We start from the raw sequence: 24436 nt of genomic DNA on the forward strand, positions 1-24436 counted from the left end.
TGATTCGCCTTCGCGGGCCACATAAAACCGTGTTGTGGGCCGCATCTGGCCCCCGGGCCTTGAGTTTGACACCTGTGCTTTATGGGCTCCGTAGGCACTTCAATGTATTGTGGAAAATAATCTTCTCCTCAGCAAAGTAAACACAACAAGCGCAAACTTTATTCCCACTGAGATTGATGGTGAAATAAACTTTAAATAATTATTTCAGAACTGAAGTAGCAGTAGTCAAACTGCTCCTATTGATAACATAGTAATGACGTGTAATATCTGTAAGGACACTGCAAAAACAAAGCAAACCATAAAAATTTACTGGCAACTTCATTTTGGTTTCGTTTAACCTTACCTGAATGATTTCTGCATTGTAAATGTGTTCCACTTTAATTTTAGATTGCATTTTTTTATGCATTTATCCTGATTGAGTAGTCGTAGAGGTTGTTGTATAGTCGCTTAGTAATAGATGTATTACGACTACACACTTTGTTCAAAATGATGACAGTTCAAATTTCTGGTCCGCTTAAATTTGGCTACAACCACAAAAACAAAAGAGTACATTGCAGTGTCGGACTAACTTGTGATTAGTAGTAACATAGTAATAGCACATGAATGACCTTAATTCACAGTCATTGTTACACCCATATTTTTGTTAGCATATTTTTTTACATTGTTCCCCAATGGATTTGAAACCCTAGCCCTGTAGTAAGAGTTGTAGTAGTGAGTGTCTAGTAATAACAAAGTAATGACACGTATTACCACGAAGAACACTTTTAGAATGAATACAGTTTAAGCCAACGGTCCTCAATAAATTCACATATTTTTAAATAACTTAAATTCATAGTCATCAAACCCTGTTTCTCATTTTTGGGGGATCCTGCTTTCTTGAACTGTGTAATTGTGCATCTCTTTAGTAAGAATAAAACCCACTGAAAATCATGTCTTTGCCTCGGAGTCCTGCATTCATTCACATATTGTTAAATAACTTCAATTCGTAGTCATCAAACCCTTTTTCTCGTTTTTTGGGATCCGGCTTTCTTGAACTGTGGAATTGTGCATCTCTTACGTACGAAGAAAAGCCACTGAACATCATGCCTTTGCCTCGGAGTCCTGCATTTGGGTCCTCCTCCGCACCGGTAGCTCGTGACGGTTTGGCGATTATAGCCTGAACCTTATTTTTGAGACAAATTTTACTATAGTTCGCATTAAAATGTAATCATTGACTGTACTTAAACAAACAAGCTGTGCCTCTGACCAACAAGAACGCAAACCGTCCTTTCCACCACCGTTTGGGACGGCAAGAGCCACCTTAAAAAGACAGAAAACAAGATTTAATGGTCACCGTTGCCTGACGGTAAGAAGGTAATTAGCCCCGCCCCCGCTCGCCCTCTCTTGACAGCCCATAATAAAACTCTGATGCGCTCCACTCAAAAAGTAGTGGCAGCCACTAATCACAATTGATTGCGGCCACTTAGTCTCCTCGGCCTCAGACTCGAGCAAACAGCCTGCCGACTGAAATGCGGCGTGACGGGACGCGCCGGGAGAATACGAGTTTGACGCCGCCCTCGCCGGGGGGACAAAAGGTGGATCGATCCAAATGACCCCCGTATATTTTCATACGAGCTATTTTCACCACTGGCCGTCTATGATTTGACCGTTACTGTCAGCCACATTTCAGCGCGCGAGATGATAACTGACCTATTTCGGGAGCCGGCGTGGCAGCTCCCGGCCACCTTTTCGCCATGATGAAGTGCGTTTGCGGGAAATGAGAGCCCTCCGTCATCCACTCCTGTACGGGGCAATCAATTTCCTATTTACAATTTGCGCCGACGTGAGATGGGGGGCGGATGCGAGGAAATGGGCTCCTTCTGTTCCGAATATGGAATAGTCGCATGGAGGTGATCTCGTTTTCCGGTTTCGAGCTGTAAACAGATCGGCGTGCAAAATGCTATCAAAACTTAGCCGGGCGGGGGGGTTGGGGGGGGGGTGAGTAGTCGAGTACCCGATTGAAGACTTTGATGGATGAGGATCGGTGGATGGACGGCATAGATGATTTGGCCAACTGGACAGTTTTTAAGCATAATGCTGCGTTGGCCTCATAGTTCTGAGGACCTGGGTTCAATCCCGGTGTGACGGTCTGAGCGCTCCCCCGTGCTGAAAAGTCTCCTTGTGATGAATGATGATGTGGATGGGGACGTTTCAGACTGGCCGGAAGTTTACAAAATATACGCACATGCGCATTGATCACAAGGAGACTTTTCAGCACCGGGAGCGCTCAGACCGTCACACTGGCTCTGCCTGTTTGGAGTTTGCAAGTTCTCCCCATGCCCAGATTTTCTCCGGACACTCTGGTTTCTCCCAAAAATATGCCACATTAATTGGACACTCAAAATTGCCCCTAGATGTGACTGTGAGCGCATCTGTTTGTCTGTATGTGCCCTGCAATTGGCTGGAGACCAGTTCAAGGTGTACCCCGCCTTGTGCCCGATGACAGCTGGGATAGGCTCCAGCATGCCCGCGACCCTCGTGAGGATAAGCGGCAAAGAAAATGGATGGACGGATGTGATTGTGAGTGCGGCTGTTTGTTTCTATGTGCCCTGCGAATGTTTGGCGACCAGTTCAGGCTGTACCCCGCATTGTGCCCGTAGACAGCCGGGATTGGCTCCAGCTTTCCCCGCGACGCTCGTGAGGTTAAGCGGCAAAGAAGATGGTTGGATGTGCTTGTGAGTGCGGCTGTTTGTCTCAATGTGCCCTGCGATTGGCTGGTACCCAATTCAGGGTGTACCCCGCCTCCTGCCCGATGACAGCTAGGATAGGCTCCAGCACTCCCCGCGACCCTCGTGAGGATAAGCGGTGAAGAAAATGGATGGATGTGCTTGTGAGTGCGGCTGTTTGTCTCTATGTGCCCTGCGATTGGCTGGGGACCAGTTCAGGGTGTACCCCGCCTCCTGCCCGATGACAGCTGGGATAGGGTCCAGCACTCCCCGCGACCCTTGTGAGGATAAGCGGCAAAGAAGATGGATGAATGGATGTCTGGGTGACGGATAGACAGACGCATGACTACGATGGACGACTGCATAGGTTGTGGCAGTGGAAGATCGGCAGGTGGGCGGTGGGTTGTGTGGATCGCAGTTGATTGGATAAAGGTTCGGTCAAATTGGATTGGATGGCCCTGATCGGGAGTTGATGGCGATTGGTGAGTTGGTTGAAGGCTCAGTGATGATTGGATAAATGGGCTAATAGTTGATCATAATTGGATTTGTGGAATAAAGTGGGTGGATTCTATTTGAAATTCCACATACACATGACATAGACGACGATTTTCCGGTGATAATGTTGAATAAAATCCAAAAGTCCAAATAAGGGAGGTTTTTATTTTTGATTTTTGATCCCCACGCCGTCGAGTTAACAAACCGCTGCGCCACCGTTTGCAGAAATACGCTATAATTAGACGGATGGGTGGGTATTCTAAGATGACTCTCCATTTTCCCATTAATATCCATATTTATTTTTGCACTGCATCTAATTATGAACTAAATTAACCCAACTTTCGTTATAAATCAGCATTTTGATCGTCCCAATCAAAACCAAAGCGATCGAATCAATCGGGAGTTTTCAAGAGTTCGAGCAGATCTCTCGAAACACTCGACGAGGTTGTCTGCAGTGTCTTTTTTTATTAGCAGCAAAGGAGGGAGGAGGACAAAAAATAGCGCGGGAACGAAAGGTTGCCCTAGTTTTCTTTTTTTTTTCTCCACTCACATATCTGCAAAACGAGCGACGCGTGATTCAGTGCACGCTGACACGTCTGTAATAGAAATGTCCGCCGCGCTGCCTCGCCGCTCACCTCCCCGTGTCACGGCGCGACGTCCCCCGCCGGCCCTCCGCGGCTGACGTCGCCCCGTGTCCTTGGGCGGCTCCAGAACTCGTCCTCGCGATCCTCGCGCCTCCCGGCTTCAAGTGTCAATCTTGTCCGATTGAGTTCGCTTTTCCTGTGTCGCAGCACAATGCCTCGTTTGGAAGTGACACATAAGAGGATTTGGAGGCCTTTGTGAAATGGATGAAATGTGATGGCGAGTTTTTTTTTTTTTTTTGATGAAACCTCCTCTTATCTTCATCACGTCGGTCGCGAAATAATTACATTTTACCTGCGGAGTCCCTTTGCTGTAGGTTTTCACTGATTCACTGCATTGCAAGCTTATTTTCATATTCCTATCACGCATAATTCGCAATATTACCGGATTACGAGGATATGCTGCAATTGTTACTTTTCTTGTGGTCAAATGAAAGCTTCTTAAACCAATACAAAACGGCACAAAATAGAACAAATGAAATGTACATAATGTTTTAAAACATGCATATCCATCCGTGCATTTTCTTCTGCACTTATCCTCACGAGGGTCGCAGGGAGTCCTGGAGCCTATCCCGGGAAGGAGGCGGGGTACACCCTGAACTGGTTGCCAGCCAATCGACAAACAGCCTGCACCCACAATCACACCTAGCGGCAATTTAGAGTGATTAATGTTGCATGTTTTTGGAATGTGGGAGGAAACCGGAGTGCCAACTGGAGAAAACCCACGCAGGGACGGGGAGAACATTCACACACAGGCGGGTCCGGGATAGAACCCGGGATCTCAGAACAGTCAGGCTAATGCTTTCCAGCTGCGCCACCGTGCCGCAAAAATATGTATAAATAATCAAAATATATATGGTCTCTATTGCACGGATTTCACATATTGCGAGGATGGTCCCAGACCCTCACCCCTCGTGATAAACGAGGGATGAACAAACTCCATCTATCTCCATTTAGGAGTGACTCAAATTCCAAGTTTTTCGAGATTTGAGCCCTCGCTCTGTCAATTTTTTTGCCTTGAACTGCAAGCGAAAATTCCCGTTACGAGCAGAAACAGCTTCACAAGTAACAATTTTCCAGAAATCTTTGAAAAAAGAAAGGGTTAAATTAACTTTACTTTACTTTAACTTGAATTTTATTCTAAAACTAAGCATACAATTTAGAGAATTACCTCTTGTGTAACCAAAGTACTTAACTTTGTCTTATTAAAGTCTACTAGCTTAATGCTAACACACATTGCAAAAAAAAAAAAACCTTATCGACAGGCTAACAAAACTAGCGTCAACTTTGCCGGAATTCTGAAATTATTATCGTGCATTTCTCCAGAGAAGCGCCGTCTGCATTGTAAACATTCTCTCGGTTGCGTGTGTAAACTGCGTCGCCGCAACGTGTCAATCTGGCAACGTGATTAATTGAATCAACGCATTGAGATTAGAGGCTAATGAATGCTAACGAGGGCCGCTTGTCGAGGCCGCGGCGCAATCAAGACGCTAAAGACGCCGGTTTCGGATAAGTCGCAGTTTTTGTCGCCAAAACGACCCTTAAAAATTGTTTCTGTCGTTTTCTGCAATGTTTTTTTTTTTTTTTTCCCAAATCAACTTAAAAGGTTTGATTCCTGGCCGTAAAATATGGAACGCCACCGGAGAGTTTCTAAACCCACGTTTGGCTCGACTGTTTTAACGGTGCACATCTTTCTCCAGCCACTCAAAATGTATGCATTGTTCTCGTTTAATGATGCATCAAATTAATCGTGGCGATTAATATTCCAACATCCTCTTTTTTTTTTTTACCTGCTGTCTTTTTCTTTTGAGGCACATCACGTTCAGCAGCAACGGCTTTTAGATGCCGTCTGGTGTTTTTTTTTCCTCTGTATTTTCACTTTCACCAGGGAGCTCGAAATCGTTTTCAGCAGAATCTTTGGCCTTCGTTTGTGTCTGGTGGACGTAGAAATTAATTGATTGGGTTGGTTTGTTGACTCCCGGTTAATCACACCCCCCCCCCCAAGCAGAATAATCAATCGGCCTTTTGGAGGCGATCCAGTAGCTTTTTAGTTGTTTTTACTCAGAGAATACAGTACAATGTACTAGGGAATAATTTGGAACTGGGTTGAATTCTTTTTATTTTATTTATTTTTTCATTTTTATGTATTTATTTTTACAGATGCAGTGGTGACTTGAGATACAAATGTAATTACTTTCATAGTTCTGTTGTCACGACAGAAGAGGCGTCTGTGCAAATAAGCGTCCACAGTTAAATCAAGGATTTGCAGAAATACAGTTTTCAGCACAAATATTGAAAAATCAAGCCATTAGCAGCCACCCGAAAAGGAAGTCATTAATGGCGGGTCAGTTAAGGATATCAAACTATTTGAATATATATTAAATTCGAGAAAAAAGAAAGAAGAAAAAAAAAAAAGAATCCAAGTTATTTCACAGAGCTGGAGGCGCACGGCAGAGTCTGCTGAAGTCATTAAGTGAAAAGCATGCGACACCGCCGCATTAAGGCAGTGACTGTAGTCAGGCTTATCTGTGCAATTAAGTCAAAGTGAGAGATCCTATTACAAAAAAAATATATTAAATAACCACCAACCTTCCAATGTGAGGGGATTAATGAACATTTGTAACCCCCCAAAAAAGAAAGTTCTTATTAAATCCTCCTTTTACAGTGGGGCCTAGACTTATGAGTTGTTTGCTCTGTGACCGAGCTCATATCTCAATGGATTTATATTGTTAATTAATTGAAATCAATTAAAATGCCATTACACCCCGCCCCCTCTGCAAAACAAATAAATAAATATGTTTAAAATGGGCGATTTGCTAGCTAAACCACCGTCTATCACAAAAAAATAAATCCGTTTAAAATGGGCGATTTGCTAGCTAAACCACCGTCTATCACAGTGATGGTTTTGACATTGTAAGCAGCTGCAAGGAATCATGGGAAGAAGGCCCTTGAGATTCTACTGCTTCCCAGAGTTTTTTGGGTTACTGGAGACAGTTAAGTTTAATATTGCTCTTTACTTGCTTTTGTTAATGCCCTTATGGTTAAAAACGGGCGATTTGCTAGCCAAACAATTAAGCGCTGTCCATCACAGTGATGGTTTTGACATTGTAAGCAAGTACAAACAATCGTGGGAAGAAGGCCCTTCAGATCCTACTGCTTCTCAGATTTTTTTGTGTTACTGTAGACAATTAAGCTTAACGTTGCTCTTTACTTGCATTTGTTGCTGCCCATATGGTTAAAAATGGGCGATTTGCTGGCAAAACCATTAGTCCATCACAGCGATGGTTTTGACATTGTAAGCAGGTGACTTGTTCTAATGCGAGTCTTTGCTGCCACATTATTGCCAAATAGCCAAAAATGCTAACTGTACCAAAGATGTGCAGGTGAGTAACTGCAATACACTGATCAATTAAAAACAGCTCGGCTCAAAATCTGCAAATAGCGAACTCCGATCTAGGAAGGGATTGCTGGATGTGTTCCATTTAAGAGGCGACCAGCGGTATTTTAAGACAGCTGGTGCCAATGCACTACTTTTATTATTCTCAGCGTCCAAACTCTCATTCTGTGCTCTCCTTCTCTCGATTCCTGCTCAGCACTGAAAGACGCTCGCTTCCAACTGGTCAACTTCTCCGACAACGAGCTGCGGGTGTCCCTGTCCAACGTGTCGCTGTCGGACGAGGGCCGCTACGTTTGCCAGCTGTACACCGACCCGCCGCAGGAGGCCTACGCCGACATCACCGTGCTGGGTAAGGGCCGCCCACGCCGCCGCACGCCGGTACGTGCGCGCTCGCTGATTGACAGCCGGATTTGGCAGGACTCGGAGCATCTGGAGAGTTGTTTGTACTCGTACAGTTTGGTGCGACTAGGTCTGAAACAAGAGCTTATAATGGAAAAAAAATTATAATCTTTTTGCCAAGATCGTGATGCTCACTTTGGAATGACACTGTCGGAGAGGTATGAATTTTGCAATATGTTCATAACTGTAGTTCATGTAGAACTACACTCGATCAAACTATGTGTTATTTTGAATATTTTGGCTAGCTACTCTCCAGAGCGGTTTCCCAAGGTTTTTTTTTTTTTTTTTTCCTGCTGACTCGAAAATTGATTTTACTTCCTCAAATATTCACACACAGCAACCATTAATGAAAGTATTTTTTTAAAAATCCTAACCCTGCATCCTGTTTCCCCGGATTATTTTTGAGATGTTAAGAGTCCATGTGCGGTCATTTCTGTTCACAACTGTCTATGTTTAAAAGGTCTCGCAAGTGACGGCGAATAATCAGAGGATAAGTGAAAGTGAATAGAATTATTTGTAGACCTCTAAAGCAGGACCGCTGCAAGGCTCGAAGCCGTCATCATTGTCGTCATGACCATCTATCATCTAATTATGTTGCAGTGAGGGTAAGCGCTAAGTAGGATCGGGCCAATGTTTTTTTTATTTGTTTTCATTTCTTTTTTTTTTCGCAGGGTCGTTAATTACTTGCAGATTTTTGCTCTTCCCAGCAGGGCTCTATCCCCATCCCACTACATTACTGAAATAATGCTGATCTCATATCGCTGTACTCATAAATGTATTTACTCGGTATGAAATGTGGGCCCGTTTAGTGGAAGACAAAGGCGATAGACTCAGAGGAAACCGTGGCGTCTTCCGTTGCATGAATGGCAACAGGTGGATGCACAGGTTAATTGCATCCTCTGCCATATTGTAGATGAGCATTTAATCATTTCTCCCGTTTCTGTACAATACGTGGCTGGTGCAGGTAGATGAACAAAGATATTTGCAGTAGGTAAATCATTCGTGAACCCGTTTGTGAATATGCAAAACCAGATCCTGCTATTTTGTGTAGTAATAGAGTTCAAATGACCTCACTCGTCTGTTAAAAACAGTACAGTAAAGCCTCGGTTCTCGCACGTCCCCGTTTTAGAACAAATCGCTTTTCAAACGAAAATATCGAGATTTTTTTTGCGTCTGTTTTCGAAAGAAAATCGGTATTCGGATGCCCCCGACAATACCCGGAAATAACATATAGCGCGCGGTTGGACCAGCTGACCCACGACGCGCTTTGTTGTGAATTCCCACGCTTCAAAAAAAAACTCGGAAATAACATAATGCGTGCGGCGCAAGGAGTGTTTTGTTATTGTCTATTTGAAAGCCCCCCCAAAAAAAAAACGGAAATGACATAACGCGCATGATGCCACCAGCGCACTTTTGCTATTCTGTATAACGCAGCCACTGTACACAGACGGGTCCCAGTAGTAAGTATTGTTTTTCTTCTTATCGATGACCACCGTATTAACCCCCAGTATGTCTCTAAAGAAGGCAAGTTGCTTGTTTCAAGTTATTCTGCACAATAAAAAAAAAGTTTGCAAGGCTGGGGGTTGAGTCGCTACAGTTACGGCAATGCATTCCCAATCTACTACTAAAGCATACATTTTACGTAAAAAATGAATATATTTCTTAAATTATTTTACTATATAAATTACTTCAACTATACACGTATTTCTACTATCCAGTTTATTATCAGGAAAAGCTAAAAAAAAAAATACTTTAAAAAGCCAAATTTTTTAGGCTTGGAACGCAATATTTCTTTTTCCATTCATTGTAATGGGAAACATCAATTCGGTTTTGGAACAAATCACTTCTCGAACTGTTTTCTGGAACGGATTGTGGTCGAGAACCATGGCAGCACTGTATCTATAAAGGTATTTTTGTGTTTATTTTTTTTCCCCTATACCAGAAAAGCGTTTTTGAAGATAGCATCTTCTCCAGTGACTGACGTGCTTATCTTATTTGTCTTATCTAATGAAAAGGAAAACATCAATTCCTAAAATATGACTTTTTTTTTGTGCCCTCCCGCAGTGCCTCCAGGTAGCCCCATCATCGATGCTCGCGACGAGGTCCTGAGCGAGGGCAACGAGACGGAGATGACCTGCACCGCCATGAGCAGCAAGCCCGCCGCCGCCATCAGATGGATGAAGGGCGATAAGGAGCTCCCAGGTCGGCGTGCGTCTCGCACCGTTCGCTCGGAGGAAAACCGACGCCTTTTTCCGACTTCCGCTTTAGATCACAGTTCATCTTTGTACGTGTCGGACTGACGTTCCGAAAGATTTGTTTTTGTTGCGGTAAATGTTACATCGGTAAAGGGACTTGACGCATCAAAGTGGTTCAAACAGTGGGTGGCCACTCTCGAGCTTCTTTGTGATGTCCCCGTGAGTTTGTCAACACACGAAAAATGTGATGTATCATTTTACGGAGAAAAATTAAATGGTGTGAACTGTAAATTAGGGAGTGAGCTGAGGTCCTCTGTGCTAAAAACAGTTTTCCCTCCTATTTTGCTTGAACTCAACTAAAATCTGAACTTTAAGCACTAAGATTTTTTTTAAATCTATTTCTCTCGAGTATCGTTCACAAAATACTTTATTAGTGAGCACTTCACGTTTGCCGATATAATCCATCCAGCTCACGGGTCAAGTAGCTGACGAGACAGTATTACTGCACAGGTGTGCCTCAGGCCGCCCACAATAAAAGGCCACGATGTATCATCCCGGCAAATGAGAAGTGTTTTAGATTTTGGGACAATATTTCAGATAAAAATGGGAAGGAAAATGCTTTGTACAAATAATAATAAAGACTGAACCCCTTAATTGGATCTCTCTGGAGTTGGGTCGACAAACCCTCATGTACTCCAATTCTGAAAGTACAGCCTCAGATCTTTCCTCTCTGCGCTCTCCTCGCGCTCGACGCCCCGGCGCCAGCCGTTGGCTCGGCGTCAGCGCGCCGAAGGCCTCATCAAAGCCGAGCGGGAGGCCAGGAAGTCGGCGCGGCGAGAGCTCGAGGGGCTGCGAGCGGGCACGGCGCCAGGCGCTTCCTGCCTCGGAGCATGCGAGCAAGCAGCGTTGTCAGGACTTTGAAACAAAAAACACACAAAAAAAAAGATCGTCGTCAGAAGCTGCTTAGAAAAAAAAAAAAACCTCTGAGCGACTTTCCCCTCAACGCGACTCTTCACCGCATTAAACTCGGCGTTGGTCAGCGTGGATGTTGTCTTATCTGTGAATATTGCAACGCTGCAAAGGTCACTTCTCGCCTCCAACTAAAACATCCCACATTTTGTTTTGTTGTTGAATTTCTCAAAATCTCAATCCTCAGATGTACTTTTTTTTCAGTTTTTGAATTGTTTTTCTTTTTTTTTTTTTGCCCCCCCAAAAAAACAGGACAAGATGTTAGTTTCTTTTATGCAATTGTACGCTGTTGTAGGATGTCCTCAACTAAGCCTTTCGAAAAATGCTCATTTACAAAGTGAATCGCGCTAAATGCTCCTCGACCCCGTCCGTCCTTTTTCGTGTGCTTGCCCTTGTTAGCAATGGATTGTCGTTGACGAGAATGGGCAGCACTCGGCGGTGCCAAGCAGATGCGCAAATGGGGAAATTACTCACTGCGGCGCAGTACTCGGCCGCTGCTTACCGTAAACGCGGATCGCTGCCGTTTGCGTGCTTCTGGTCTGTTGAATCTGTTGGCAACATCGGTCAAAAGGAGGTGTCACGAGCTAAAATCTCACAAAACAAACAGCGAGAAATCCCACTGTTGTGGTTCAAATTCAAATCTAAAAAAAACTGGACCAAGTCTTTAGCTGTTAGTAGCCAATGAGAGCTCCCAGAAATATCTATCTATCTATCTATCTATCTATCTATCTATCTATCTATCTATCTATCTATCTATCTATCTATCTATCTATCTATCTATCTATCTATCTATCTATCTATCTGTCTATCTGTCTGTCTGTCTGTCTGTCTGTCTGTCTGTCTGTCTGTCTGTCTGTCTATCTATCATTTTTAATAAGGAGGGATAAAATGTCAATAATCATCTTTAGGATTGCTCCTCCTCCTTACCAAAAATGGGAAAATCAAGAAAAAAATGTTTAAATAATGAATTATTCTGGTGGCACGGTGGATCGGCTGGTAAAGCGTTGGCCTCACAGTTCTGAGGACCCAGGTTCAATCCCGGCCCCGCGCTCTAAATTGCCCCTAGGTGTGATTGTGAGTGGGACTGTTTGTCTTAATGTGCCCTGCGATTGGCTGGCAACCGGTTCAGGGTGTACCCCGCCTCCTGCCCGTTGAGAGCTGGGATAGGCTCCAGCACTCCCCGCGACCCTCGTGAGGATAAGCGGCAAAGAAAATGGATGGATGGATGAATTAATCTGCAGGTACTGAGCCGCGAGGAGGCGGGGGTCCACTGTATCGGTAGAACACCATCTAGGCTACTTTGCAACGTCTGACGGACCAACCTGAAAATGTAGACAATAACGGGAACCAATAATATGTAATATGCTTGTAATTCAGTTTGTACATTGTGCCCTGATTTAGGGCTACCCCAGTTTAAGAGTTTTCAATGTACAAACTTTCGTTTGATGAATTTCTACTTTGTTGCTAGCCAAAATTTGAATTATTTGCAAGACTCAGATACTCCGCCACTCGAGTGAAGTGAAAACAAAGGAGAGCAACAGTCGCCGATGAACATTTAGCTTCTTATTCAACCGGAAAAAACAGAACAACACACAAATAAAGATCAAAACACTTGCAGCTTGCATGAAAAAGACAAAACGTTTTAGTTGGTTACGCAATATCACAATTGATCAGTGGGCAGACGATCCAGAGACCCAACAATTACCCCAGAAAAAGTACATTTTCCCTATTGTGTCCCATTTAAGAATTTTTTTTTTTCCTCAAATTTAGCAAGCATTTTCACAACTTGTTTTTCTTTTGTTTTTTTTTCAACCATGGGGAGGAAGAGTAAGAATTTGACTCCGCTTTATTTGAATGTTGCAGTCGCAAAGCCCGCCAATATGAAAATCCATGGGTCTCTCCGAATCTGCCTCATTATCTCCCCCAAAACTGATCTTTCCTATTCCTCTTATCCGGCTTGTTTGGTGATTTATTAACGTGCGCTTGCCACTGATATCGCCGTCTCTCTACAGCCGACACCGCGGCGGCACGGGATCAAACAACGCAGGTCATTATTTTATTTTTTTTTTACTGTTCTCGCACAAAAGGCGGATGGGATGGCAAAAAAAAGGGACTAAGGGATGTCTCATTGAGTGCCAGGGACCTGGGCGACCAATAGTTTTTAGTCTTGAGTGACAACACTAAGCTGGTCTTCATTAGGTACCTCTAACGCAGCACAGAGATGAAAGAACATTTAGGTTAAAAAAAGATATATACTTTATTTAAGACTTTTTCCCACCCTCATTCGCTGGACTATGCCGTCGCGGATCAAAGTTTAACTTTGGAGGAGGCACGAAAGAATACGACTCACTTCAGAAGTTCCAATCTAAAAAGGACTTTAAAGGTTTAATTTGACTCTCTGCTTTGGTTCCGTGATGGTCGCCGCTACCGGTGCGGATCTTCCACGTTATTAAAAGAGCAACGGTCGGACTCAAATAGGTCACGTGAACCGGCCGTGTCGCATTTGTGCTGCCGGCGGTCTTGACATGAGCTGACCTTTAAAAGAAACGGAAAGTCCGAAGGACCGCAAAGCGAGTTCGAGCCAATCTGCCGTAATTTGCTCGGGAAAGGAGCCATGGGGAGCTGCTCCTGATTTCTGAATTGGGGCTTTCTTGGCTACTTTTGTCAAGACCCAACCCCGTTGCTCCCAATCTGACGCTACCATATCATCACATTTATATAAAGATTCGATTTAAAACAGAAGACGCTGTTCCTTTGAAAGTTAGACACACATCCATCCTTTTTCTATAGCACTTTCCCTCTTTCTGGTATCGCCCTCAGAAGGCCCCATGTAGGACTCTAGTCGCGAATGTAACCCCAAGAGCCCCGTGATGATAATTGGATTTACGAGATGTGTAAACTCAAATCCGAACATGTATCGGCATCAAATCATACTGCTTAACAATATGTACAAAAAAATGGCATCATCAGTATTAAGCGAGTACTATAAGAGCCTTAGAAGTCTTCCCTGTGGGACGCCTTGCGACCATTTGGACACAGAAAACACACACAACAGTAACAAATCCACCAGTGCTATAAAACAGAGGTTTATTCTGGCTTCTTTAATCACGCCGTAGTAATCAACATTGAACTTGTAAGGTATAAACAAGGCTTCTGGCTCCTCACCAACCCACTTTCATGCATCTCAAAGACGTTCTGATTTTCCAGTAGTCACCTTTCAGGTCACCGCCATGTCAGGTGGCTGCACGGCTGCGAAGCCTCGAGAGGCGTCGTATTCATTATAACCGCTCCCTTTACACCCCGGCACATCACACGGGTTTGCTTTGCCGGCATCCAAAGAGGCAGCTGTCACCTCGTTGACAGGAGTCGAGCTGCGGGAGGGAAGGTGCAAGTGGGTACGGTGTCAGTGCGCTCTTCACAAGAAATCAACTGATGGCTGCAGCTGTTCGTATTAAGATCCGGCAGCACTTATTTCAGCAAACACGTTGCTTCCGCCGTTTTTAGCAAATACTCTGAGCCGTATTCGCTCACGATCGTGCGACTTCTAAAAGAGTTCTTTCTGTATTCTGTACAGGGAAGCCCAAAGTCGAGCTGACCTACGACAGGATGTACACAGTAACCAGCCGCCTCACGTTCACCGTCAACAAGGAGGACGACGGCGTGCCTGTGGTCTGCATCGTTGACCACCCTGCCGTCAAAGACTTCCAAGCACAGAAATACCTGGAAGTTCAGTGTAAATACTTTCATATCTTACTAGTGGATGTGAATATATTGACTGAGTTTATGCTTTTTTTAAAGGCAAAAGTGGGGCTATGAATTTGGCCGAGAGGTGGGGTACACACTGGACTACATTCATGCCTGACGAAAATTATGTGTCAACAATGAGCACATAGTAAGGTGTTCTACAGGGAAGACTTCTAGAGCCCCTATAGTACTGTATGGTCCATATCACAATCAGTTTTATTTCCAGACCTATTCATATACGCAGAGTGACAGGGAACTGGCTGACATTGGATGACATACCCACTTGTTGTAAGGTGTCCCACAGGGAAGACTTCTCAAGCCCTATAGTTCTATATGGTCCATAACACAATCAGTTTTAGTTCGAGACCAATTCATATACACAGTGTGACTGGGAACTGGCTGACATTGGATGACATAAATACTTGTTATAAGGTGTCCCACAGGAAAAACTATACAGTACCCATGTTACAGATCTGACTATTTTTCTTCTTTATATGCCTAGCTATATATCCAAAGGGTCAGGTAAGGGGTCAACATCACAAACCAGGCCTCCTGAGAACTGAGAGGCAGAGGTGCTGCTTACCATATACTGGACTGTCACTATAAATTTTTTTTAATTACTGTTTTGGCACAACTTTGGAGAGTTTCTCCGGATGCCGCCAATCGTGGCTTGTTTTGTTTTCAACCTGCAGGAACACACGCTAAAAATGAAAAGCAGGGGTGGGGGGCATTGTTGATTGTGTAAGCCTTATAAACTTCCAACCCCGTTAATGCACGGCGCGAGTTTTACGCACTGATTACTGATTGCCAGACAAGGTGATTTGCATTTGAATTACCTCGTGCGTGAGCAAGCGGTTTGTGTCTGCGTGCTGTGTAGTAAGAGCAGAGAGCTAAGAAACCTCATTGTCTGGGGACGGCATCAAGCCCCGAAATGGTTCTTCTTACGTGTAAGCAAATCAAAGCCGTTTGGCTCTGCTGCCTACTTGTTTTCTTCCCCTTAAGGTCAGCCGGCCGTGCCGAGATGGATAGTGCCCGTCTCGAGTGCATGGGCGCAATAAAGCAAATAATTCAGTTAGCATAATGATAACGGCCCTCTTGCATACAATACGTGCCATTTCGTCTCCCCCCCGAAGTGGCAGTACTTTAGTCTCACGGCGCACTGCAGCACAGAGCAGAGCGTATTTCTCCATCAGGCGCAGACGCTGAGCGCCGCCATAACTATTCGCGGCTATCAAAGTAACCCCAAAGACGGGGGGTAAAAAAAAAAACAAGGTGACGCGGCCTGCCTCTAAGTGGAAACAGAACCCGGCCGTCTGTTGTCTTTGCTAGCGGGTGCCCGCCAAGCGCGAGGCTTTGGCTTTCCGCCCCGACGACTGTCCATCACGGCGACTGACAGGATGTGATTTAGACAGATGGATGGCCAGGCATTGTTTGTTGCCAACAAGGTCGGAACACCGGAATTGAACATCATTCCTCGCCTTTGCGAAGCTGATCCGGGCCTACAGTCTACCGGCCGCTTAGTCGGGATTGACGCTGGAGACGTACACTGGCGGTACTTTAAGATACGGGTTTAATTTGTTCTGAGCGCTTGGTCGTAACTCCACATATGTCAAATTATCGTTCCGCGTTGACAATTTTTCATTTTTTAATAGGAAAAATAGCACTATTTGATATTGTACTTTGAGAATCATACATTGATGACCTAATTAAATGGAGTGTAAAGAATGAAAACGTTTTTTTACAAATTTTTTTTGTTTCGATTCAACTGACCTTGTGCTGCTATTTCTGGTATGCACACCTTGGCCGGATTTCCAGAGCTCGTACATGCCCCAAACACCTGATAGTTTGTTTACAGACCGGCAGAGTCAGAGCAAATGCTCAAACGGTTCTGCGCTCCTGTTTAAAGCATAATGGTCAGCTTCCAAAGCAAAGCAAAGCAAAGCAAAGCAAATGTATTTAACTCAATATGCTTTACACGATTAAAGGCATTTGAAAACAAAGAGATAAAACATTTAAAACAGGATAAAAATGGCAAACAAACCACATACAGTGCAAGAAATATGATCAAAAAGTGGATATATTCTAAAAAACATCAGAAAAAAGTTTTCAACCTGGATTTAAAAACATTCACACTTAGGGCTGGCATTTATGTGCAGCATAATAGCTCAATGCTGCTTCGCCATGTTTGCTTTGGACTCCGCACTCCACTATTTGACCCGTGTCAGTCGATCTCAGAGCTCTACTGGGTTTGTATTCTGGAAGCATTTCTTTCATGTATTCAGGACCTAAATCATTTAGTGGTTTTATAGACCAGTAGCAGAACTTTAAGATCTATTCTAAAGCTGACTGGAAGCCAGTGCAAGGACTGCTGATCTTACTGCCAAGGACTCCCAGTTCAAGCACTGGGATGATTTCAAGGTTTTGTTCCTTCCTAATGAGACCTTCCCTTTGTGTGACTCGTAAAAAGAGCAGAGGTCCTGATTTTGAAATCACTTCTCAGGGCATTCTCCATTGTGTGTAATTGTCAAGTCAGTCTGTTTCCCCCAATCCTAATTCAAAGGCGATCGTGAGCCGTTGATTCGTTCGTATTGTCCTCGAAACTCGAAAGTTTTCGTGGCAACGACTCAATGCCTCGCCCTGATGAAAGCATGAATAGAGTCAAACTGGAGAATAAAGGCCCGTCGCACTTGGGCGCCACAGAACTACTGCCTTCTATATATATTTTTTTTTTGATTGACACACCCCGAAAGATATGCGTTTAACAGCGGGATCGAACTGTACTGCATCACACGAAACGAGTACAGCGCCGAACGCTGCAGAGTGTTTGATAAAGCCCGGTGATCCCCCCCCTTGTGAAATGAGTCAGAGGGACTACAGGAAGATGTAGAAGGAAGATAATTTCTCACTCTGATGTTGGCCCACTTTCTCTTATCTATGTCGCTCTCTCTCACTCCCGCTCTCTCTATGTTTTTTTTTTCTTTCTTTCAGACAAGCCCGAGGTTAAGATCATGGTCGAGTTTCCTCAGGGTCTGACGAGGGAAGGAGAAAACCTGGAGCTGACGTGTCAGGCCAAAGGCAAACCTCAGTACGACACACACGCATGAATATTACATTTCTGTAACCTTAATAGATGGAAAATAATCACAGGTGCATCCAATGGAAACTCTTAAGATTGACCACAGTCCTGATCATTTAAATTTTTGATAATTTTGATGCACCGCGGTCAAATTGTCACCCTGCGAAAACCTTTTATACAGTAACTGTCATAAAACTAAAATAGAAAACTAAATTTCGTTGCATCGCAATAAATAAAAATATCAGGATATTCATCATAGCTTTTTTCTAATAGCATAATTACCGAAGTCATTTTTTAATATTAACAATAAAAGAAGAAAGAAAATATCTTCAACAACCTGTCCAGTTGCCTCGGTTTAATTTTTGTGGATTATTATTATTATTATTATTATTACTAACAATATACACAGAGATAAAGGAAAAAAATAACACAATTTGAGCAAGCACATTAATATTCTGTATTGATATTGTGAAAGTAAGTCAAAATGAGATTCTGCAATTGTGGGATTGATTTATTCCAGCAGCTCAATTTAAACGGTGAAATTCATATTCAGATTAATTTGGAAAATACTTTCTAGAAGCCCAATCCTACCTACACTGTATCTTAAAAATAATTTTGATGTTTCTTTTGTCATGTTCTACTTTCTTCAGATGGTGAACTGGATTTGTTTGTTAACCCGAAACTAAAATCTCCAAAATGATAAAGAAATCAATCAAATTACATTAAATTATTTTTAATTATTTATTGAAATACACATGTCAACGCAAAGCACAACACAAAAAAAAAAAAAAAAAAAAAAAGAAATGCCATCTTGGATTGCAAAGAAGTGGGGAAAAAGTACCAAAAAGCCCAAAAGGAAAAAAAATTATCTTTTGATGCATGGCAGTGGGTTGCAGTTTTGTGTGACTTTGATACACAGCACATACTCAACATTAGCATTTTCTTGGAGTACCGACGTAAACGTGGAAGTCTTTATTGGTCACCATTGAATGGTCATTCATTATCACAGTGTAATTGAAATAATTGTTCATAACTGTTGTCTGGGCTCCCTTCATTCACATTTAATGTGTTGTCACGCCATTTTTGGATGGTTTTAGCTTCAAATAATAAAGCATAAAAGTGGTCTGCTGCTTTTTGGAGGTTCAGAGAGGTCATACACTTGCCCTGCCCCACACCAAAAAAAAAAAAAAAAAAAAAGAATATTGTTGTTTCTTTATGATCAGTCTTGGCATAAACCGTGAATAACTATGCAGACAAAAATAATATGAATTATGCAAACGCTGTGTCCATTAGACCAGTGGAACAGGATGTGACTTTGATACCGGTAAGATCGAGAATGAAGCGCTTCACTGTACTGTATATTGGCTCCGCATGAGGTGAGCCCTCGCGGTATTCTTTCCTAATCAAAAGTGCGAAATAAGATGACGGCCGGCGTGTCGTTAGGCGAGAGACCGACTGATCCCGTCCTGAGGTCAGACGCTTCCTCGGTGTACATTCCCGGGCGCATAATGAGCAAACGGAAATGGACACGATACCTTCCAGCTAGCGAAAGCGAGGAGTCTGCTCTGTAATCATCAAACACTGCTCAATGGCTGTGATACTTTTTCCCAAGTGTTCGCTTACCGCGCCACTTGAATGTGACTGATGGAACCTGGAAAGCGTTGCTGGAAGAGGAAAGACAAAAGCGAGCGATCATTTTTGTTGGAAGATTGAGATTTATGCTGCCTTTTTATCATTACGATGTCCGGTGTATGTAAAGTAGCGATGCGAGATGAATCCGAATTTTCCCTCACGCGAGGTCCAGTCAACCTCTCTTTTAAATAGTAGCTGGTGTCAAGGAAGTACGTTAAGTTTTTTTTCCATGTTTTTTTTTTAAGTGAAATTATCTTTAAGATATTTTTTTTAAGTGTGTCCAGGATTCAACTATTAATGTAGGCGCACCAGATTATAAGCCTCACCCAGTACATATTTAAAGGAAAAAACATTTTGTACATACATAAGCCGCACCCGATTAAAAGCCGCATGTGCCCACATTGAAACATGAGATATTTGCAAAGAACAGACGGTACACAGAAAGAGTTTTAATAATGTACATTAACTTTTCTTTCCAAACAAGTGACGCAGGAGTGACACAGCAGCAATACGATAGAAACACAGCACTAACAGGGCTGGTTTAAAACAAATATACCGGTAAAAGTCACTGAGAGCAGTCTTCATCTTCCTCCTGTGCACTAAAACCGTAGAAGTCTTCCTCCTCAACATTGGATTGGAATAGCGTCAAATATTCTTCGCCTCACACTCGATTGCTTTTAGTTTGAAAGCTGCGTCATGTGCATTTCTTCTTGCGTTTTCCATGATGAGGATCTCTTTATGCTAATTTTATTCATGCACATAGTGCGAAGTTACATTAAACTTGCGTCTTCCTCGACACACATATCCCACCTGTCTCACTCTTTCCTTTTCTGCTCCAGCGCCCCTGGTGGCCGTTAGAAAAAAATGCATAAATCAGCCGCATCATTGCATAATCCGCAGCGTTAAATGCATGTGACAAAAGTTGCGGTTTATAGTCCAGAAATTACGGGATTTAAAAAAAAATGTGTAGGGCGTTCGTCAATAAATTTCTTTCTTTGATTATTCAATCATGGAGATTTCCTGTAGTATAATCCTGAAATTACCATTCCATATAATTTCAACACTTTGTAGGCACAACCACATCTTTATATACTATTTGTACTGTAACATGGTACTTACCTGGAAAGATGCAAAATTTGACTGGGGGGGAGAGATACGGTAGCCGGTGGTGACTTTTCAGCTCACTCTTATTCCCACTTCTCCTCCGCAGCAAAACAAGAGTGTTAAAAGCACTCCAGAAGAATAAAATCCAATAAAAACCATACATAGTTGGCTTCAGATGGCATTATATAGCAGAGGAACTCTGTGACTAAAAATAGCCGCGCTCCAATTATTGTAGAAGTCCACGGGTAGCCGGTCTCGAGTATTTGAGGTGAAACAGAGGAAGAAGTTTACCACCTGAGACCCACGGTCCACTCGCCTTCGTATTGAAAGTAATTGTTTATGAAGGTGCATCGCACGGAACACGGAACAATCACAGGCCTCAGGCAAATAAATCCCAGTTTTACTGTTGTCTCTTCAGCTGAAATTTACCAGGAAACCTCTTTACACAACCATCCGTGCACACATACAGTACATAAATCGATCAATCAATATCTTGGTCAAGTTCTCATGGGAAACTCAAGAAACTCGAGTGATGTCCTGACACCTGCGACCCCCAAACCTCCTCCTCCCATTGGACATTACAGCAACCCCCGGGGGTGGCGATCAAGGGACATCACTCTGAAAATACTCAAGAGCCGAGAGAGTATTGAGGGAGAGTGAGGCGTAAGCTTAGACATTTATCCATTCATTATCCTCCGCTTATCTGGCTGTGGCTCACGGGAAGGTCCAGAACAGCGAAGCACTCTCCGAGCACCTGTGAGATGTAGTCCCTGCAGTGTGTTTTAGTTCTTTCCCCAGACCACCTCCTGGTTTGACAAGCCTGGAAGGCCTCACCTCAGTGGTTGCCTCTCCGAGACATTAGACACCTTTTTCTTATTTCTATACCGGTTAAACACTGCAGATCACTGCTCACAAAAGGTTTGGGATATTTTACCACCTGAAGTGTGTACCCCTACATTTTTAAGGAGGATATTTTGGAGCCTATTACGACTACTGCAACAGTGAGTGTCTTCTGGAGAATTCTCAAAAGTAGGACAGTAGCTGTAGCTTGTTCAGTGTTGATTCTGCGTGTCTCAGCTTTTGAAAAATGTTCTTTGTTTACATGGTGTGGGTGTTTGCATTATGAAACATAATGGAGTACAAATAAAGCTATTAGGGCCGAAAGGCGGGGTGGTGGCGGGGAACCTGACAAAGTCTTCAAACATCAAGACAGCTGCTGCGTCTGGTGTCTATCACAGCAGTTTGTTGACAAGGCAGTTCAAATTTGAACTGGAACAAAGTCATCATCAGGAGATGTGAATGTGGCAGTAATGTGGCAACCGTGACAAGATTATTCCCTTAGAAGCGTCGTAGACTTTCAGAGAGCACAATACAGGAAGTACAGTGTCAGTCAAAACGGAAATCTTTGTGACCTGTTTTGTACCCATTATTTAGATTGGAAGAACCTGAAGTAATTTCTTTAGCGTCTGAGGGCACAAAATATATCCCCTTCACTTGAGATTATGACTCAGAACTCAAAACGTTGTTGGTGTGAGTCGTCTAGCGGTGTTAATATATGCAGTGAGAAAGAGATGCACTTCTACAATCAGATATAGAACCTTAATCAGAACTCTGGCCTTGAGATCCAAGTAAGGGACTGTTCATCTTTGGTATACCTCCCGATTTTTGTGTCAAATTATGCTCTGGATCCCTAAGGTTATCCACATCTGGATTTTTATAGACAATATAGTTAGCAGTTTCCCAGGAAGGTGGTGTTCATATGTCAGAACAATCTAAGATTCAGCATACTGGCATGACCCAACAGAGCCGGTAACTCGCCGGATGCTTCAAAGGACAGGATTGCTTTGTCCAGATTCAACATATAGCCAACTTCCCCATTATCCTGCACACGATAAGCAAAATAAGATAAATGGATGGATATTTGCAACCGGATGTACTTGGGGATTAAGAACCTGGATCAGAGATGATCAGAAATGACCAATAACACACGTAAGACCCAATAAATTCTCTCTGGTATTTCTAAACACGAAAAACTGATTCCTGAATAATCATCCTCTCCTGTGTTTTGCAACAAACAGCTGTTTCTGGAGAAAATAGTTCTTCCACGGAGACTGGAATTTTCCAACAAGTACACTGAGAAGACCCAAAGCTAGCCCTCTTTGCCCACGTCCAAGGGTTTTACAGTACATCAAGAAGGCTTGAACCAATCCATAACATTTCCGTTCTTTCCCATGGGCAAGGATGATTTCACGTCTGGAACATATTAAACTGGTATCTCAAGGCAGTGCTGTATTTAAATTCACTGCATTTTCAACCGTGAGGATAGGAGCTTGCGAAACTGGACCCAATTTTGAATAAAGAACCTTCACTCTCACCTCCCCCCGATAACCAAAATGCGTTTCCGCGAGCCAAGACGCTCATTGGTTCTCAAACCAGATGAAATATCAAACTTGGAGATGAGCCCAATCCGCCTGTATTCATTTTATAAAGCTGAAAACACAATCGATACAGTGAGCAGGGAATTGGAAGTCATTTTCATTACAGGGAACTGAGAATTGTGTAGTCATGACCAGCCTGTAGCGCGAAGCAGAGGAGGCCCAGCCTGGCTGCGGCGTGTCTATTTGTATTCAAGAGGACTCCCTTTCTTCTCTCCTTGCAGCCCACATCTTCTTCTGCTTCCTCTACAACTTGCCCATCAGAAACGACCGACAGTGAGCTCCCAGCTATTTGCGTGAAATTCAAATTCTTTTTTTTTTTCTTCTGTGGAATATATTCGATATTCGCAATGTGTTGTGATTTCTATAATGCCAAAGGATGCCACAAGATGGTGCCAAAGCCACGGTTAATTGAAAAATAGTCATTAAGTAATGAGTCGAAGTGAGATATCTTCTTCTTTTCCTTTCGGCTTGTCCTGTTAGCGGTGGCCACAGCATGTCATCTTTTTCGATCTTAGCCTATCTCGTGGATCTTCCTCTCTAACCCCAACTGCCCTCATGTCTTCCCTCAAAACATCCATAAACCTTCTCTTTGGTCTTCCTCTCGCTCTTTTGCCTGGGAGCTCCATCCTCAGCATCCTTCTACCAATATACTCACTCTCTCGCCTCTGGACACGTCCAAACCATCAAAGTCTGCACTCTCTCACCTTGTCTCCAAAAACATCCAACTTTGGCTGTCCCTCGAATGAGCTCGTTTCTAATCCTATCCAACTTGCTCACACCGAACGAGAACCTCAACATCTGGAATTTGATGCCGAGGAACTGTGTTGGAGATATCGGTGTATCTTTTCTTCAACTGGACAAAACCGTCTTCAATAGAAAAGTAGCGATTGGTGCCATCATGTCGCATTCATTGGCAATCTTCAACCTTACTTCCTGTTTTCCCTAATCATGTCTCTCGGCCCACCGGGTGACTAGAAAGGTATCTGACGTGATTTGTTTTCTGTGTTTCGTCTGGAAAACATTTTTAAGAGACGCACCAATCTCCTGGCTGCTGTTAACCACAGTTTGTGAGTTATTTGTTCTTTCCCGCCCCGTGTATTTCCTCTTTCCGGAGTCTTCACCTCACCTGCTTCTTCCACCCCGCTCCTTCCACACCATATGTTTTCAATATATATATATATATATATATATATATATATATATATATATATATTTTTTTTTTTTTTTTTTTTTTTTAAATGGGAAGTTAGGGTAGGGATCCCATCAGTTCTTGCTCTGGGGAAATAACAGTAGCAGGGGCTGTTGGTGGGGGTGGGGGGTGTTTTGTCCCCCCCCTTCCCCTGTGCCCGAGGTGGCTCTTTGCCCATTGTCATAAAAACGGAATCTGTCGAGCCGCCGTAAACCTCAGTCAAGGTAACGAAATATAGACAGACACACCTACACAGAAGTACAGAAGCCCGGCACGCTAGCAATTTGCAAACAAAAGCCCACCATGACGTGACTGTGGATTTTTGGTTTTTCATTTTTTTTTTCCCGACAGCGCACAAAGGGAGCTATGTCATTATAATATATCTTGTTTACGCGTAAGCAGCCTTTGATTAGCCTCCTTTGTTTTTTCCCCGAATGCCTGCGAGAGGTTTT

The 24436-nt window shown here is 43.3% G+C and overlaps 1 protein-coding gene across 3 annotated transcripts in view; it reads left to right on the top strand.

Annotated features, from left to right (window-relative positions):
* The window catches only part of cadm1a (cell adhesion molecule 1a), a 288068-nt gene that overhangs the window by 231760 nt on the left and 31872 nt on the right, over window positions 1–24436 (top strand). For all 3 annotated transcript variants that reach the window (XM_061804228.1, XM_061804229.1, XM_061804230.1), the window contains exons 4-7: window positions 7435–7587; window positions 9702–9839; window positions 14376–14534; window positions 17534–17630. In XM_061804228.1, the coding sequence (XP_061660212.1) occupies window positions 7435–7587; window positions 9702–9839; window positions 14376–14534; window positions 17534–17630 (547 nt within the window). The remainder of the gene's footprint in view (window positions 1–7434; window positions 7588–9701; window positions 9840–14375; window positions 14535–17533; window positions 17631–24436) is intronic.

Source organism: Syngnathoides biaculeatus, chromosome 18, assembly GCF_019802595.1.
Source record: "Syngnathoides biaculeatus isolate LvHL_M chromosome 18, ASM1980259v1, whole genome shotgun sequence".
NCBI classification, from domain to species: Eukaryota; Metazoa; Chordata; class Actinopteri; order Syngnathiformes; family Syngnathidae; genus Syngnathoides; species Syngnathoides biaculeatus.